The 18,225-nt window shown below is 36.8% G+C and overlaps 1 protein-coding gene across 5 annotated transcripts in view; it reads right to left on the bottom strand.

Moving 5' to 3' along the window:
* The window catches only part of MKLN1 (muskelin 1), a 363,210-nt gene that overhangs the window by 60,970 nt on the left and 284,015 nt on the right, over positions 1-18,225 (bottom strand). For all 5 annotated transcript variants that reach the window (XM_049893182.1, XM_049893181.1, XM_049893185.1 and 2 more), the window contains 2 exons: positions 14,632-14,744; positions 3,911-4,123 (listed from right to left, as the gene is read on the bottom strand). In XM_049893182.1, coding sequence (XP_049749139.1) covers positions 3,911-4,123; positions 14,632-14,744 — 326 coding nt within the window. The remainder of the gene's footprint in view (positions 1-3,910; positions 4,124-14,631; positions 14,745-18,225) is intronic.

Raw genomic sequence — 18,225 nt, forward strand, 5'->3', positions numbered from 1 at the left:
ATCTGTCCATTTCCATTGCCCATTTTTTAATTGGATTATTTGTATTTTTGTTGTAGAAGTGCTGGATTTTCCTGTAGATTTTAGAGATTAGGCCTTTGTCAGATTTGTCATAGCCAAATTTTTTTTCCCATAGCCTGTAGGTTCTCTTTCCACTCTTTTGGTGAAGTCTTTTGATGAGCATTAAGTGTTTAATTTCTAGAAGATCCCAATTATCTAGCTTATCTTCTGGAGTTTGTGTGCTGTTAGATAATGCTGTGTATTAGGGCCATCTAGCATTGATCCTATTTTTTCTTCTAAGATCTTTATAGTTTTTGGTTTTATATTTAGGTCTGTCGTCTATCTTGAATTAGTTTTTGTGAATTAGTTTTGTTTTTGCTATAAGGTATGGGCATCCAACTATTCTTGTTACCACTTAATAAGAAAGCAGATATGTGCAGAAGAGTGATGCACCTAAATTTCTCTCTGCATTTATTTTACAAAACTCTACAAATTATGTTGTTACAAAATAGTAACACAAACAAACAAAAAAGGCAATCCTCAGACTGACTTCTATGGTGGGATAAACTTTGCCTCCTTTTAACACAGTACTCTTGCCTATCCCTCAATATGCCTTATGCCAATCTGATTCTTGCTTACCTACAACAGTAACCAGTTTTCTCTCTGGCAAGTTCTAGGAATGTCTCTCAGTCCTTGGTTTCTGAAATTTCATTAACCAAAGTGTCTAGGTAAGGTTTTATATTTTTTTAATTTATCCTGATCTGTACTTGGTAATTCCTTTCAATGTGAAAACTTGTATCTTTCCTAAGTTCTAAGAATTTTCTTTGTTTTTTCCTTAAGTATTTTCTTGCCTCTACTCTCTAGAACTCTATTAGCTAGAACTCTTATTAGCTAGATGTTGGAACTTCAGAGCCTTTTCTTTCATGTTTCTTAAATTTTCTCTCATAATTTTCAGTTCACTAATTTATTAACTAATTTACAGGTGAGTGTGTCCATTCTGCTTTTAAATCAATTTACTGAGATTTTTATTTCACTAGCAAATTAATATATTTTTTCTAGATATCTCTTCAGCCAAGTTTTCTTAATAAATATTTGTTCTGTTCCATTGCTTTGGTTTTCTTCTTCAAGGACTCCAATTATGTATATGTTTAATCATCTTGCCTGTCTTCCATATCTATAACGTTCTGGCTAATCATTTTTTACCCCTGTATTTATTTGTTCTTATTTCCATGGTATATGACTTTACCTATTCTTCTTTATGCTCCTTGTAGATTAGTCTTCATTTCTGAAAATGGCGATGTGTATTTTCTCAGTCACTTTTCTGAGTTTTACCAGATCCAGTTTCAGATGCTCCTATTACTGGCATACCTCATTTGCATCCCTGAATTTATGTTTTGCAGTCTTCCTTCAGAGTTTCAAGCTTCATCAGGTCTTTTAATTCATGTTATAATACTGGGATGGAATTTTCGACTGCTGTTGCCTGAAAGGAAGTTTTGCTGCCTTTTTTTTTTTAAAGAGTACTTCTCTTAAGTTTTGGTGCTCACTGCATTTTTGTTTTTCATATTTAAGTAAGTTAATTTCCCTGGACTAGCTAACTTATTAGAAGGTTTCTACAGAACGGAGATGTTACTCGGTCAAGGATTCCCTTCTGTGTTGCCACTGAACTGGGTTTTTTTTCCCCCAAATATGGCGCTATTGTTATACCACGCCTTCTCCAACTGTATCAATTTTATCTGGTTTAGGAGGGCTTCTATCTCAAGGCTTGAGATCTCCCAGTTCCTTCACGGGGCATTTCAAAAGGAGCCATTGTCCCTACTTGTTGTGGTGCTTCCCTCACTTTTAGAAGATGGTGCTTTCTGACGTCTACTCCCTTTGGGCTTTCTGAGCATTTTCCACACATTATTTCACTGAGTGTTCTGGGTTCAGTCTCTGCTTTGCTCGTCACATTTCATACTGTGATGTACCACTGCTCAGCTCCCTCTTCACTCCCAGTTATCCCTCAGCACACTGTTCTAGGTTTCTTCACAGGTTCCGGGAATTTCAGTTGTTTTTGACTAAACTTACAAGGAATTGGGAGTTCTGGGTTTTATTTGGCTCTTGGTTTTGCTGAATAGGTGGCTTGTGTTTTCCTTTTTGTTTGGTTCTCACTGTTGCTGGAAACCACACAAAGCAACAAAGTAGGCTACTTCAAAACTAAGCTGCCACTATGTTTTTAAGAGATTCAGAAGTCTTTGAATTTTATTTTTTTTTTAAATGTTAAATTCTAAATGGCAGAGTAACATAAATACGTCTTCACGCCTCCAGTTTTCTCATGTGCTTCCCAAATTTGAACACTAAGTGTTGAATCCTCTAGTGTCATGAACAGCACCAGTGATTTTGGAGTAAGCACTAATACACCTTAGTTTGCAGGAAACGATAGAAAATGGAGGCTTATGCCGATCACATTACCAGCTCAAGGTCACAGAGCTAGCTGTGGACTGAATTAGGACTGTAATTTTGGTTTCTTGACCCCCAGACTAGAATTCTGCTATACCATCTAATCGGTTCAAAATTATTTAACAGAATCTAACTTCCAAGGAACATGCTATTTAATCAAAGTCAAGAAAAACAAAGGCCACACACAGGAATCCTTTATGTGCTTCAGACGACCCCGAAGCTATTCGTTCTTTCCACTAGTAAAAATACAGACATTAACATCCTTTATAAAAGAAATTTGTAACCTTTTAGGAGCAAAAAAGAAATTGTTCCCCTAATGATGTTGTTCTTTTCTGTTATCTGCTGATGCTCTGTTTTTAAAAGATCAGAAGCCAGACTAACTTTTGTTGGAGTTCTTATTTTCCACATGAACAACAATGAGGATGTCAGCAGGGATGTGCAGAGCTTTGCAAAGCCCGGTTACACAGAGCCAGAAGAAGTTCCAGATTAAATATGAGGATTACTTTGGACTAATGCTTTTGATTTCTTATCTACCACTTACGAGATAGGTATATAACCAACTTCTCCTTTTCCTTACTATTCTCCGATAACAATTACTTATTAATAAAAATTCTGTCAGTAAGATAGTTCTAAAGCAAACAATTAAAGAAAATCTGTAAAGACACAGTAAATACTTAGATTTTGAGTGTTACGTAAGATTTTAGGGCTAAGCCAGATTCTGTCATAATTCTAGTACCACCTCCTGTTTCCCAAATGCTAGCTGTTATGTTCATCAATACAGTGTTACAGATATTTTTAAACCTTCCCTCCCATCAATCCAAGAAAACTTTAGACATGGGTTGAATTACACATACAAAATTGCCTGTAGAATTTAAAGTGGTTGCTATTTTGGTTCAGATACTGAGCTATACTGAATTGATCTGGAGTAAGGTAAGCAAAGACTGATGACAATGATAATGACACAGATGGGGATAATGATGACAGCTATATGAATATTAATATTAAAATGGTTCACAATATTGTATGTGTAGTCTTCTTGTCTATAACTCACTATATGACTTCTATTTGTGCTGAGTTTATGTTTATTTTAGTGTATGTCAAATATCCACCTACGTTCATAATGAGTTTGTGGTTATACCAAACCAAACCAAACCTGTTGCCATCAAGTCGACTCCGATTCATAGCGACTCTACAGGACAGAGTAGAACTGCCCTATAGGGTTTCCAAGGAGAGGGTGGTAGATTCGAACTGCAGACCTTCTGGTTAGCAGCTGTAGCACTTAACCACTGTGCCGCCAGGGCTCCTTTGCTCAAGGGGTTATAAACAAAAGTAAATACGTTTCACTCTAAAATCTGTCATAAGTATTTACAGTGGACACCACTAAAATACAACACAGCATACCATCTGAAATAAACCCTGAGAGCAAGAGTTACTGAGCACTAATAATTTCCACCATATATTTATCTATGCACCAAACCTGATGATCAAACACCAATTTCGGTCCTCCGTCAGCAGCAGTGTCCTCACTCAGTAACATCCACGTGTTTGTGTCAATGTCATAACGATAGAAGTCACTTTTCAGAGATTTGCTGTTCCTCACAGAGGAGTCCAAATAACGTCCTAATGTGTAGATCTGCCTTCGCTGAATGTCAATGCACATTTTATGACATGACCTGGCACTAGGACCATTCTGTGGAGAGCAAGAAAAATAAAAAGGAAAAAAAAAAAAAAATAGAGAATAACAGAAAATAAGATTAAATGCCCTTTTTGTTGACTTCCATTAAAAGGATTTACTCAGAAACTCATATCAAGAAAAGTAGAGAGTCCAACACTGTCTAAATCTCTAAAGTAAAGCAAAAGCAATAGAAAACACAAATCTTACCTTAGAAATGCCTAAAATACAGCAGGAAAGAGAAACCACTCTATAGCCCACAGGTCCCTGTTTATACGGTTTCTATTATACATCGCACTGCATTTTAGTCATTTACACACATAGCTTAATTCCCTAGTACATGCTGAACTACTTAAAGACAGGCTTATATTTTTATATTTTTCTGAAACGGGCACTCCAAGAACATCTGAATTTCATCACTGGAAGGAACCTGAGTAAAATCTCTAGTTTAATTCCCTCCTTTGAGAAAATGAGGAAAATTAAACCCAGAAAGGAAAGGTATCATACTAAGGCTAGTTAGCTGGTGAAAGAAGCAGGATGAGAATCCAAGCCTTTGATTTCTTCATCCAGTGGCCTTATATAACACTGACTCTCCTGATTGACTGACTGAATAAATATCGCATCTACATTAAACAACTAGGGAACAATACGAAGAATATATGTTATCAACAAAAATTATTTAGTTGTGATCACTTTATCACAAGATTGCAGAGAAGGTAAAAAAAATATTGCTGTATAGCCAAAAAAAAAGGAGTTCATGAAAAAAAATTAAAGAACTTCAATTGGGCAGGATGGATTAGTTGTAAGGGGCAAAGGAAAGGAAACTGATACTAAGTTCTGTCTATATTATTAATATGTGTCTGTATGTGTGTATGTTTTTCATTTAACCCTTACAACAATCCTGTAAGGAAATATTTATCCCCATCTCACAAAGTCTAAGTAGTTTGCCCATAGTCACAAAACTACGAAGAGTAGAGGATCTAAACCCCAGTGTAACCTGTGCCCAAAACTGTGTTCTTTCCACTAGTCCAGGTTGTCTTTCCAGAATATAAGAGAAACAAACCCAAAAATTCACTTGTTGTGTGTGGTCATGACTAAGACGAAGAGTTCTTGCTGTGAAATTATAGAGTGCAACTAGAAGGTGGACATAGGAAGCTTGGTGAATGACAGAGGAGCTTGGCCACAATATTACAACTAATAAAGAACTATTACAGGTTCCTAAAGCAGAATCTCAGCAGCCTGGTGAAACAGTGGTTAAGTGCCCAGCTGCTAACCAGAGGTTGGCTGTTTGAACCCATCAGCCACTCTGCAGGAGAACAACTTGGCAGTCTGCTTCATAAAGATTACAGCCTTGGAAACCCTATGGGGCAGTGCTACTCCGTCTTATAGGGCTGCTATGCTGACTCAATGGCAATGGAAAGCAGAGAAAAAAAATATGTCAAAAACAGTAATAAAACAAGAGAGTAATCTAGCAGTATTATTTAGATTAAATGAAGGAACAAAGATCTTAGGCAGGAAAAAAAGTAGATGATTAGTGTTATTAATCCAAATGTTAAGTTGATCTCAACATGCATTTTAGTATTCACATTAATTACCATTTTAAAACTTGCTTTTAAAGATTTTTGTCAAAGACAATCTTCAGGAGGTAAGGTAGACGTTTTATTTAAGAAATAATTTTCTCCATAATTAAATAATTTCAAAAACAAAGAGGGAGTAACATATAATGAATCTATGTCATATCTTGTAGAGTGTGAAATTTGAAATTTTAACAGAATTAACAGAACTTCTTGCTTTACCTTAACTAGCACAAGTACTATTAAAATGGTGAGCAAATTTATACACTAACAAGAGAAAATAAAAATTAGAAATTGATGGAATAAAAAAGAAAAAATGAATGAAGTTGGTTCTTTGGAAGATTAATAAAATTATAAACCACCAGCAAGACTAATTTTAAAAAATGGAAAACCACAAATCGCCAATATTAGAAATGCAGCAGGAATATCATTACAGACATTCTAGAAATTAAAATGAAAATAAGGGACTATAATGAAAAACCTAGATAAAAATTTGAAAATGTAGATAAAATGGACATATTACTGGGGTGGGGGAAGAACTTACCAAAATTGACACAGGATGAAAGAGATAATGTGAAGTCATTATATCTACTGAAAAATTGGATTCACAATTTAAAACCTTTCCACAAAGAAAATTTCAGTCCAAGATATCTACATCAGTAAATTTTATTAAATATTTAAGGCAGAAATGATATCAATTTTATACAAAATCATTCATAAAATGAGAGAGGAAGGAAAACTTCCTAACATTTTATGATGACAATGTAACTCTGAAACCAAATAGCAAGAATATTACAAAGAAAGAGGAGGAGGGGAAATAATTCGCAGGCTAATATCCTTCATGAATACAGACACAAAACTAATCTTTAACTGAATACTATCAAATAGAATGCAGCGATATTTAACAAGAATATTTCCTGACCAAAGGAGCTTATCTCAGGAATGCAAAGTGAAATTTACATTTGAAATTCAATCAAGGTAATTTGGCATATTACCAGAATAAAGGAAAAAAAACATGATGTCAATATATACAGAAAAACATTCAACACATATTCATAATAAAAACTCACAGCACACTAAGAATATACAGACACTTCCTCAATCTGATAAACAATGTACAAAAATCTTAAATCTAATTTTCCACTTGACAGGAATGCTTTCCTCATAAATTCTGAAACATGACAAGTATACCTACGTTTACCACTATTATTTTACATTGTACTTGGGAGTCCCCACCAGTGCAACAAGGCAATAAAAAATAAAATTACAAAAAATTATAAAGGAAAAAAGAGTTTGCAAAGAAAGAAGTAAGCTTGTCTCTATTCACAGGTGACATGACTGTTTAAGGCATTCTAAGAAATGAACAAAGAAATTATTAGAAATAATTAGATTTGGCCTAGTCACAAAGACAACTAAAAAAATCAGCTGTACTTCTCTATACTGGCAACAAACAACTGGAAAATAAAAAACCTTTAATCCTATTTACAATATCATGAAAAAACAAAATACACTGGGATCAGCTTAATAAAATTATCCAAGACCTCTAACCTGAAAACTCTGAGTGCTGAGAGCTAATGAAGATGACTAAAATAAATAGCAATTAAACCATGTCCATGGAGTAAAAAAAAAAACTCAATATTACTAAGACATCAATTCTCTCCACATTGACTTACAGATTTATCACATTCCTAATCATAATCCCAGCAATTTTAGAAACTGACAATATGATTCTAAAATTTATATGAAAATGCAAAAGACCCTGAGGAGCTTTTGAGATTGAATAATTTAAATATTTTGAAAAAGAAGAGCAGAGTGGTACTACCTGACCTCATAACTTACTATAAAGCTACAGTAATCAAAGAAATGTGATACTGGTATAAGACTAGATCACAAGATGATCAATTGACTTTTTACAAAGATGCCAAAGCAATTCTACAGGGGAAAGAAGGTCTTCTGTAATTGGTGCTGGGACAACTGGATATCCACATGGAAAGAAATGAACCTTAACTCCTACTGTACACCATACACAAAAATTAACTCGAGATAGATCACAGATCTAAACATGAAAGCTAAAACTATAGAGAAACTGGGAAAATATCTTTGCAAGGTGAAGCAGGCAAAGATTTCGTACACATAAATAACTATAAAAGAAAAAAATTGATAAATTGGACTACATCAAAATTGAAAACTTCTGCTCATCAAAAAACATTAAGAAAATAAATAAGCAAGTCATAAACTGGGAGAATATATTTATAAGATACATATGTGATAAAGGACTTGTATCCAGAATATGTAAAAAAAAAAAAAAAAAACCTCTACAATTCAAAATTAAAAAGACAATAAACCTTTTACTCTTTTTTTTAAACACGCAAAAGGCTTGAAACAGAAACTTCACAAAAGGAGATATATGAATGGCCAGTTAAGCACATGGGATGAATGCACAATGAAACCACAATTAAGATACCACTCCACATTCACCAAAAATACTAATATTAAAAAGACTGCCAATGCCAAACATTGGAGAAAAGGTGTTGCAACCAGAACTCTTGTACGTTGCTGGCAGAAGCATAAAATGGTACAACCAGTGTGGAAAAGTTTTAACAGTTTCATCAGTGATGATAAAACTAGTGGATGAAAGTTTGATGAGTGACAGGATAATTCTGTCATCTCAAAGCCTCATGCCACAAATTATTTATTAATTATAAGGTAAAGAAACCTTAACCAAGTGATCAAAGTTAACACCAGACAAACTGACATAATGTGTCTCCCGCAATGATACACTGCAGAGGACTCAATGTCATCCATATGATATTCCTGTCAAAAATATATAACCTAATTCCACTCATGAGGAAACGACAGGCAAACCCAATTGAGGGACATTCTACAGAACAACTGTCCTGTATCCTTCAAAAATGTCAAGGTCAAAAAAGGCAGGAAAGCTGAGGAACTGTTCCAGACTAAAGGAAACTAAAGAAACATGACAACTAAACGCAATGTATGATCATGGACTAAATTCTGGGTCAGGGATGGAGGTGTGTGTGACAGTGGGACATGCATAAAAATGCTACTGGGACATCACAGGGATAACTGTCTATTTAGACTAGAACAGCAGTTCTCAATGTACTCTGGAGTCTTCAAGATCCTTTCGGGAGTTTGTAAGGTCAAAGCTATTTTCATAACAATACTAAAGTAAAAAGTTGTCTTTTTCACTCTCATTCTCTCATGTGTATACGGTGGAGTTTTCCAGAAGCAACATGACTTTTGATACAGTAACAGACTGAATTCAGAAGCAATTATAAACTCAGCTGTCCTCTATTAAGCCAAACATTAGAAAGACTTAGAAAACTATAAAACAATGCCACTTGAAGTATGATGAAGTATGAGGAAACACCTATGTGATTGAGCTGTGAGCTGACCTAGTCGCTTTTTTCATGGAACACTATATTTCACTGAAAGAGCAACTGACGACCAAATTATGGTTATTCAGACTTGGATACTGGCAGATATTTTCTCAAAAATGAATAAAGTAAGTGTGCCACTTTCAGGGGAAACAACTGACAGAATTTGTTGCCAAGAATAAAATAAAAATTTTTAAGCAAAAATTAGTCGCGCTCTCCCCCTGCGAGGTATTTTCACAAGCACCGCTACGCCAATTTTTTTGTACATGTTGCTGTAAAAAAATTAGCAGAGTGTGCTTAGGAAAATACCTTGTGGGGGGAGGGCACAGATGGCAAACAAAAGTAGAAGGGGTGCGTTATCTGTGTAAGATACAGTAATCTCTATGGATTTGAAAATAACAAACACTAGAAAAAGGGTGAAAGGGCAAATGTTATGTTATATATAATTTTACAGCAACAGCAACCAAAAAAGGGCTGCAGTTGCTGATATTACTTAGGTACCACCAAACACCTCATGGGATTAGTTCTGTTGGTTTGAAGGCTTAGGATCACGGCCTCATGGGATCGTCCAGTCAACGGGCTTGATATTGCTTATAGAGTTCTACTCCATCCTTTGGTGAGTAGTGCTTGGAATCTTAAAAGCTTGCGAGTGGCCATTCAAGATACAATGGTTGGTTTCTATTTGCCTAGTGAAGCAGAGGAAGGAGACCCAGCGATCGGCGAAGGATCTGAGTAGTAGGTCTAACTGCCTCCATGAACTGCTGCCTCCTTTGCCATGAGACCAGAAGAACTGGATGATGACTGGCTGCCTGCGGTGCAGTGAAGTGCTTTACTATGGTCCTTCAAGCCACGGTCTTGTAACTCCTACAAAATTATTAAATGAGACTATTCAAGTAAGGTGCTTGTGACCCACCAAGGAGACTGGTCAGTTTTGCTAATGCAAATAAGGTGCATGGAACCCTTGCAGGGGTGGAACTATGTGAATAAAGTTCATGGAAAGTGTAGGCAAGTTTTGCCATCCTGCTAGGCTTAAAGAGATTATGCAAATATAGTAATGGAACCCTTGTAGGGGATTGGTCAGTTTTGGCATCCTGCTAGGCTTAAAGGGAGCCAATCCCAGAGGTTGGAGGGAGGACCTGTCTATTATCAAGAAGAGCTGAGAGCAGACAACATCTTTTGGACCTGGGGTCCCTAAGCTAAGAATCTCCTAGACACACAAAACGGAAAGCTGTAGCACTGAAGAAGGCATAAGATGGCAATGCCATGAGAAGGTGATGCATGGGACCAACAGGCTAGGCTTACTGACCCACAGTGTGAGGGAGCTGAGCGCCTTCAGGAAGGAGGCTTCCTGGAAGAGTGGGGTGCCTCTGGGCACGTATCAGTGGAGCTAAAGAACTTTGAGTTTCTGTCCTACTCCCTACTTTGGTGAGTAGTGCTTGAAATCTTAGGCCAAAGATGAAGAAATTGAAGATTTTTACCAAGTCCTGCAGTCTGAAATTGATCAAACGTGCAATCAGGATGCACTGATAATAATGACTGGAATGCAAAAGCTGGAAACAAAGAAGGATCAGTAGTTGGAAAATATGGCCTTAGTGATAGAAACGACGCTGGAGATTGCATGACAGAGTTTTGCAAGACCAATGGCTTCTTCACCACAAATACCTTTTTTCAACAACATAAATAGTGACTATACACGTGGACTTTGCCAGAAATCAAATCAACTACATCTGTGGAAAGAGATGATGGAGAAGCTCAACATCATCAGTCAGAACAAGGCCAGGGGCCAACTGCAGAACAGACCATCAATTGCTCATAAGCAAGTTCAAGTTGAAGCTGAAGAAAATTAGGAACAGTTCGGGATAGTCAAAGTACGACCCTGAGTATACCCCACCCGAATTTAGAGACTATTTCAAGAATATATCAGATGCACTGAACACTAATGACCAAAGAAGACCCTCAACAAAATGTACTGATACAGTGGCTGCAACAATGCGCTCAAGCTTAACAACAACTGGGAGGATGGTGCAGGACCAGGCCAGTGTTTTGTTCTATTGTACACAGGGTTGCTATGAGTCGAAACCGACTCAATGGCACCTAACAATTAGAACGAAAAGAGCTTTTTAACACTTGCCTTAACAGGGCAGAGGCCAGGCTGAGAAGAATCTGTCCCGATTGAAGAACTGTGTCCTAAGTCATTCCTGTTACTTCCAAGTTGATCCTGACCCTGAACTGTATCCTGTTATTGCCCCAATAAGCTCCATAATCCTGAGTACGTTCTGTGAGTTCTGTGTGACCATTGCAATGAATTGTCGAACCCAGCAGATAAGTAGAGAGCGTCATGGGGGAGATGACTGGTTTCAGAATTGGTAAAAAGATTGGAGAGTGGGGGTATGTCGGACCGCTACCTCATAAGAATCAACTTTGTACTAATGGTGATCTTGATTCTCCTCCACTCTCACGAAGTTACAGGACCTCTGCCACCATGTCATTTTTGCACTACCATTACTGAATGTTTTGATCAAGGACTCAATAGGTGAACCCTGATCAAAAGGAGTAAAATTGGAACAGAATTTAAATTCTTAGGAAATCTAGACTTACTGGACCTATTGAGACTGAAGGAACCTCTGAATCTACTGCCCTGAGAAAATCTTTAAACCTTGGTCTGAAACTATCCCCTGAAGTCACCTTTAAACTAAACAACAGTTTAGTTAATCAAGAATGTTCACCTTGAGCATTGTGTTCTTTTAAAGAATTATGTATTTATCTATATGAGATCAAACTGACAACAGTAACACTAAAGCACAGATGACAAGTTTAGGGGGCACTGAGTCTACTAGGTCAAAATGATGGTGAAACAATATGGGTAGACAGAGCAAGAATGGTGACACAACATGAAGAGCGTAACCAACGTCACTGAACTGTATATGTAGAAATTGTTGAATGGGTGTACATTCTGCTGTGTATATTTCCACAAAAATAAAATATTAAAAAAAATAACAAAGTATCCTCATCAAGATAATCTCTGTACTTTTCATCACTAGTTTTAAAATAATTATTAATTGCATTCTAAATATTACTTATAACTTATGGATATGGTATAAAAATTAAATAAAATGAATGGTTATCTACCGACACCCCGCTTCAGGAGGACATTAATACTACCTTTGAAGCCTCCTGTAAGCCCTGCTTCAAAACAACAACTCTCCTGAATTGGGTATTTCTCATTCCTTGGCTTTTCTCCAGCATTAACTTTTCATTTAACTTACCTCACATATCTACTCACTACAAGAGTAAGCACAGGTGTCACATCTTTAAAAATGCATAAATTCTACAGACTATGATTCATACTTTTAATGAATTAAGAATTTAGGTAGGGCAACAGAAATATAAACCAACCACTATCATTACCCATTCAAGGAATACAAAAGGTTAAGTGGGCAAACCAAGGGAAGCTTCTACTTATGCTTGAGAAGGTCAAGAAAGGCTTCAGAGAAGAAGCAAAGCTTGCAGTGAGTTTTAAAGACTAAGTAGCCATTGCTAGATAAATGCTGGTAAAGGGTTTAAGAAGGAGGAGGGGGGTGTTAATTCCAAACAGGGGAAACAACATTACCAAAGCACACAGGTAAGAAACCTGAATAATCCCAGCAACTGGGAGTATGGCTGGCACATAAAGTTAGGAGGTAAGGTGGATAAGAGGTTGGGCACCAAATCATGAGAAGCTTGGAGTTTACACTCTTAGCTCAAGAGACTGAGGTATATAAATTGCTCTATGATGATGATGATTTTCACATCCCTGTATCCAGGCCCTTTGATAGTGCCCCCAACCATATATTAACTCAGGACTTGGGTCATGTGACTTCTTTTGGACAATGAAACAATGACAAAGTTGTGGCTTGTCTACTTCGTTGTCCTTGTATCCCTGATTCTGCCATGAGAAGAAACCCTTGCTAGTCTAATAGAAGTTAAGCAACTATGTATAACCGGCCAAGCTGTCCCAGCTGAAGCTATCCCAGACAAGCTGACAGCCAGCTGACCCCAGACACATGAGTGACCCGGTCAAAACCAAAAGACTGACCCATCCAACTTGTAGAACTGTGAGCAAAATAATGTAGTGCCACTATATGGTACTACAGTTTTGTGGGTATTTGTGACACAGCATTAAAACTGAAATAGGGGCTGAAGCTAACAGTAGTGTTTTAAGCAGAGATGTCATGTGACTAGGTACGTTTTTTTAAGGACTGTGCTGGTGAATGGAGAATAGATATGGGGATCCACATGGAAACAAGAAAGTTTAAGAAACCATGAAATTGGAATTTCTGCCATGAGGAATAGAGGGCGAAGGACATCCGAGATGCAGTACTGGGTGCTAGAGGTGTTAGAATCCCTATGGTGTTAGAATATAGGCACTAGTTAGGTACACTCAATGAAGGAAAGACAGAATGTGAGGGTGAATCCGAGCTTCCTGCAAGAATAATTACAGATGCAATCAACCTATATTTAAAATGCTTTAGGAGGAATAAGTTAGGTATTTTAAAAAATCTGTTATTATTTTTGCTAAGGGTAGAAATAATCACATGAGAAAATGTACCAGTACTGCATTTCAGATGTCCTTTCCTCACTATTCCTCATGGCAGAAACTGTGAAAAGGGAAGGCCATTGTTACATACTTCTACCTGGGAAAATAAATAGAAATCAGAATTTTAAGGCCTCTTTAAAAAGATAAAAATTACATAAATGATTAATTCCTGGAGCATACTAATTAAGCAAGAACGCAGTTTCCTAACATTAAAGACACAGCAGCAGCGACTTGTGCAATGGCCCTCCTAGATGAAAACCAATGGGCTTGAATTATGTCTTTTTTCCTCCTCTCGTCTGTTGCTGTTACTGTTCTGGTTTACTCCTTGGGATCTGAAACAGCTTTAGAACTCTGAAAAGTTCTAAAAGACTGAAAAGATATTAATGTTAATTAATTAATATTTGCTTTATGCCAGTCTATCATCATGCACTTATTTAATTCAAAGCCATAAACCAAGCCATAGCTATCCCCCTGTTCACTATGGAAATGCATTATGTGTGTATGTCCAGACACATAAACATACATACGTGCATAATTTTACAGATATAATTTTAATCAAAAAGAAAATACAAATCATTTATGGAAAGTGATATACAAGGAGGTAGTGAGGGATCGGAACATCAATAGCATTCTTTTTCAGAGGAAAATAAAAGAAGGTGAATGCTCAAAATAAGAGTAGGGGTGATAGGGACATGAGACTGAAAGATGGGTACATAGTTACATTTCCAGGTTAAAGTCATTAAAAAACAAAATATTATTAGAATGCTCATTTCTATTTGTCTATAAAACAGATTTGTTTGTGAAACAGCAGTTGAAGAACCAGGTCTATAAGCTGGAATACAGAGTACTTAAAGGAAACCCGTTCACCACGAATTCTGCTACCACTGTTGATAGACATTAAAAGAATACAAATTACCCAGAAAAAGAAGTACACACCCTTTTTTGTCATACAGACATAGGAAAAGTCTGAGCACTTGCCTCTTTCTCAGTGTCTCTAGAGATACATGTCCACTGGTTCTCCTTCACACTGTACGCCCAGAAGTCCGCAAGATCTTGTGTTCCATCCCAGCCACCAAACAAATAAACGGTCTCTATGAAAATTAGAAAAATATGTGTAAAAAAATAAACTTAGGCACACAAAAAGGACAGACACCCAGACCTAGCCTGTTGTGCCTAAGATTATTTAAAAAGATACATCTAAATAACCTTAAAAATGAGATTTTTAAATTGGCAACTTTTCAAAATATATACTAAACTAATATTTCCTAAACTTCAATACATGCAAAGGTTACTGCGGAACCATTATCTTGAGAGATTTGTAAAAATACAGATGACCAGGAGGTATTCCTCAAGATTCTGATTCCATAGGTAGATAAAAAGAATCTGTATTTTTATAAGTATCCTAGATGAATCTGATGGACAGCCAGTTTAGGTGTTTCTGTATTATTAGGCCACAAAATGTTGACAGTACTACTACTTCCTTAATAACGTACTTTACATTATAATAAATAAAAACAAACAAACAAAAAACTAAACCCACTGCCACTGAGTCAGTTCTGACTCATGATGATCCCATGTGTTACAGAACGGCTCCATGGGATTTTCTTGGCTGTAATCTTTACGGAAGCAGGTCAGTAGGCCTTTCTCCATGATGCTGCCAGGCGGGTTTGAGTCGCCAACCTTTAGGGTGGTAGCCGAATGCAAACCACTTGCACCACCCAGGAACCTCAAAGCCCCACAGAAACATACAGCGTAAAAGTATAACATAAAGACATTTTGCCACTTCTGAAAAAACTTCACATTAAAACTGGTTTCTCACTATTGCAATGTCAAAAACAATGGTTAAAGCTAGCTGTAAGTTAAAGATAGATAGGTATCTTAAGAATAAAGGATTGCACGGCCCTGGTGCTCTCACAGAAATTGAGAGAAATTTTTCCAAATATATTGTGGTAGCTTTAACTCCTCAGAAATCAACCTTCAAGTCATTCTGAAGTTTTGGTCTTGAGAATTTGGTCTTTGCTGACCCTGAAATATCTATTAAATTCATAGACTTTATCACAGTGACAAAACTGATTTATTACTCAGTGACTACACCAAACCAAAAACCACTGCTGTTGAGCTGATTCTGACTCATAGCGACCCTACAGGACAGAGAACTACCGCATAGGGTTTGCAATGACAGGCTAGTGGATTTGAACTGCCAACCTTTTGGTTAGCTGCCAAGTTCTTAACCACTGTATCACCAGGGCTCCACGCAGTGAAGAGTGAGTCTTTATATATAGAAATATGCATCACCGATCCTTCGTCGTTGTACAGTAATAGAGACTTCCCTTTCTTCAATGATTGTCTTTGCACATTTCTTATGTTTACTGGCTACACAGGCCTACCAATTTTTTTTTTTTAATTACATAAGACATTTCAGGAAAACTATAAAGCCATCTACTCTCTAATTGGCATGACCTAGACATACATATTTGGCGACTGTCATCTGAATTATGTTTCACCATAAAGGGTTACACTTGAAAGTACTGTAAGATACTTAAGAAGAAATCTTTCACCACTCAAAGAATTGGGTTATATTCCAAGAGATTTTTGCCACATTTTCATATAAATTTCAAACTCAAAGTGAATTTTCTGAGAGAAACTTCCAGTCTTTTCCTCAATAATTTGAGGAAATCAAAACAATACTTCACTGTTCTCTGAATTAGGACAGACCACCGGGGCAGAACTGAGTCTAGTTAGCACTAACTGGGTAATCAAGCACAGGCCATTTTTAGTCTTTTCATTTATAAAACCCTCACTATTGTAAAGTTCCTCGAAAATAAGTTATATGAAAATATCCTGGAAGCTGTCAAGTATGGAAGGGTATTTCTACTTTTAAAACACAAAATATAAAAAATATTTTGTAGTTACTGAGTACCACAGATGCGATAGAAACCGTATCGTTATATCTGACTCTGTGCCTAACACACTACCTTGTTGGCATGGTTTAAGTATGAAATAATGGCAATTACTATAAACTATAAAAAATCTGTTATATCTCAGAATTATAAAATAATCCTTTATCATTAGCTAAGTGACATTCTGTTTCCTAAACGCCACACAGATATACCCAGGCCCTTATAATTCTACAGGAAAAAAAGTAAAGAATTTTCATCTGGCTTGAAAATTACTTGCCAAGGCCTCATCATAAAGGCAATTAACCCTGTTAAATTCTGAACCCCAGAGAGGGAGGGGTATATAACTAAAATAGCAATAGCAATTGACCTTTTGTTTTGTACTGTTTCTGGGCACCCTCTGGATAGGTTACTCTGGTTCATTAACTTTAATAACCCTTCTTCTTGGGCTCTGGGTTCTCAATGTTCTTTCTGAAAAGCAGGTCTCTTTGTGCGCATAAATTCTCACAGCAAAGAAAACTCGCATTTTCACAACAGCCTCATTGATAGCTGAGCAAAATAAAATCTGGCACCGAGTGGGCTCCCAATGGAATTAAGCCAAGATGTCATTTCTGCTCAGGAAAGCTCTGTGATCCCACTTGAAGTTTAATAGTAAAGCTGAATGAACTGGATGGAAACAGGGCCTTCTGATGTACCTGAACGAAAATGCCTAACAAATGTTTAAAATTAAATCACTTAAGGCATTCACAGGTGAATTATTATCTAGGAACAAATAGCAGCAAGTGTATTATTTTACTTATAAAGAATATTAAAGACCTTTAAAAAATATGGGAATAATTGAAGAAGAGAACTACAGAGAGAAGGAAGGAAGAGGAAAAGAGAAAGGAGAAAACGTTAATGTTTTCAACAAGGTTAGCTTCTTAGCTGTCCAGTCTCATCTTTTTAGGTTGTACAACAATTTTGTACATACCTGGGGCAGTATGATCCTTCTCAAGCAGCAGCCTTTTCGCTGAGCTTTTTCTTAAAGGAGCACAGACTAGCAGGGGCTATGGGCTTTGTGTTTCTCCCAGCACTCAGAGGAATGTTCCTTCACTATTTTACACACTTACCTGAGTTGGCAGGGTTCTTTAGAGAACAAAAATAAGACATGGTCCCTACCCTCAAGAATATAAAACAAGGACATAAATCACCTTAATGCAAGATTGACTAAGTGTTATAAAGAGGTAAAAAGCATCAAAGGGGCTCAAAAGAGGGAGAGGACAACAGCTGGTTGGCAGAACTGGGGAAAGGTTTTGTGGTGACAATGGAATTTGTCCTATGCATCTGAATATGGCTTTGTGTTCTGGTAGGCAGAATAGGGGACAGAAGAGAACGTTTGAGCAGAGTGAAAAGTAGGAACAAATGTATACAGACAGAAAAACACACACCAAAAGTGTTTTAAAAGACACAAACTCTAAAGTCAGGCAGATCTTGGCCAGAATCTGGCTCTACCACTACAGCTGTGTGAGCACCATGACCACTGACTGGTTCCCTAATCTCTAAAATGGGGCTCATAACCTACTCACACCTACTGCAAGAATTAAACTATGTATGTAAAGTGATTAAAACTGTGAGATGAATAAATGAATTGTTAATTTAAAAGAACACATAAGACAGTAGGTAGAGGAATTAGGCT

This window comes from Elephas maximus, chromosome 8 (assembly GCF_024166365.1).
Source record: "Elephas maximus indicus isolate mEleMax1 chromosome 8, mEleMax1 primary haplotype, whole genome shotgun sequence".
NCBI lineage: Eukaryota > Metazoa > Chordata > Mammalia > Proboscidea > Elephantidae > Elephas > Elephas maximus.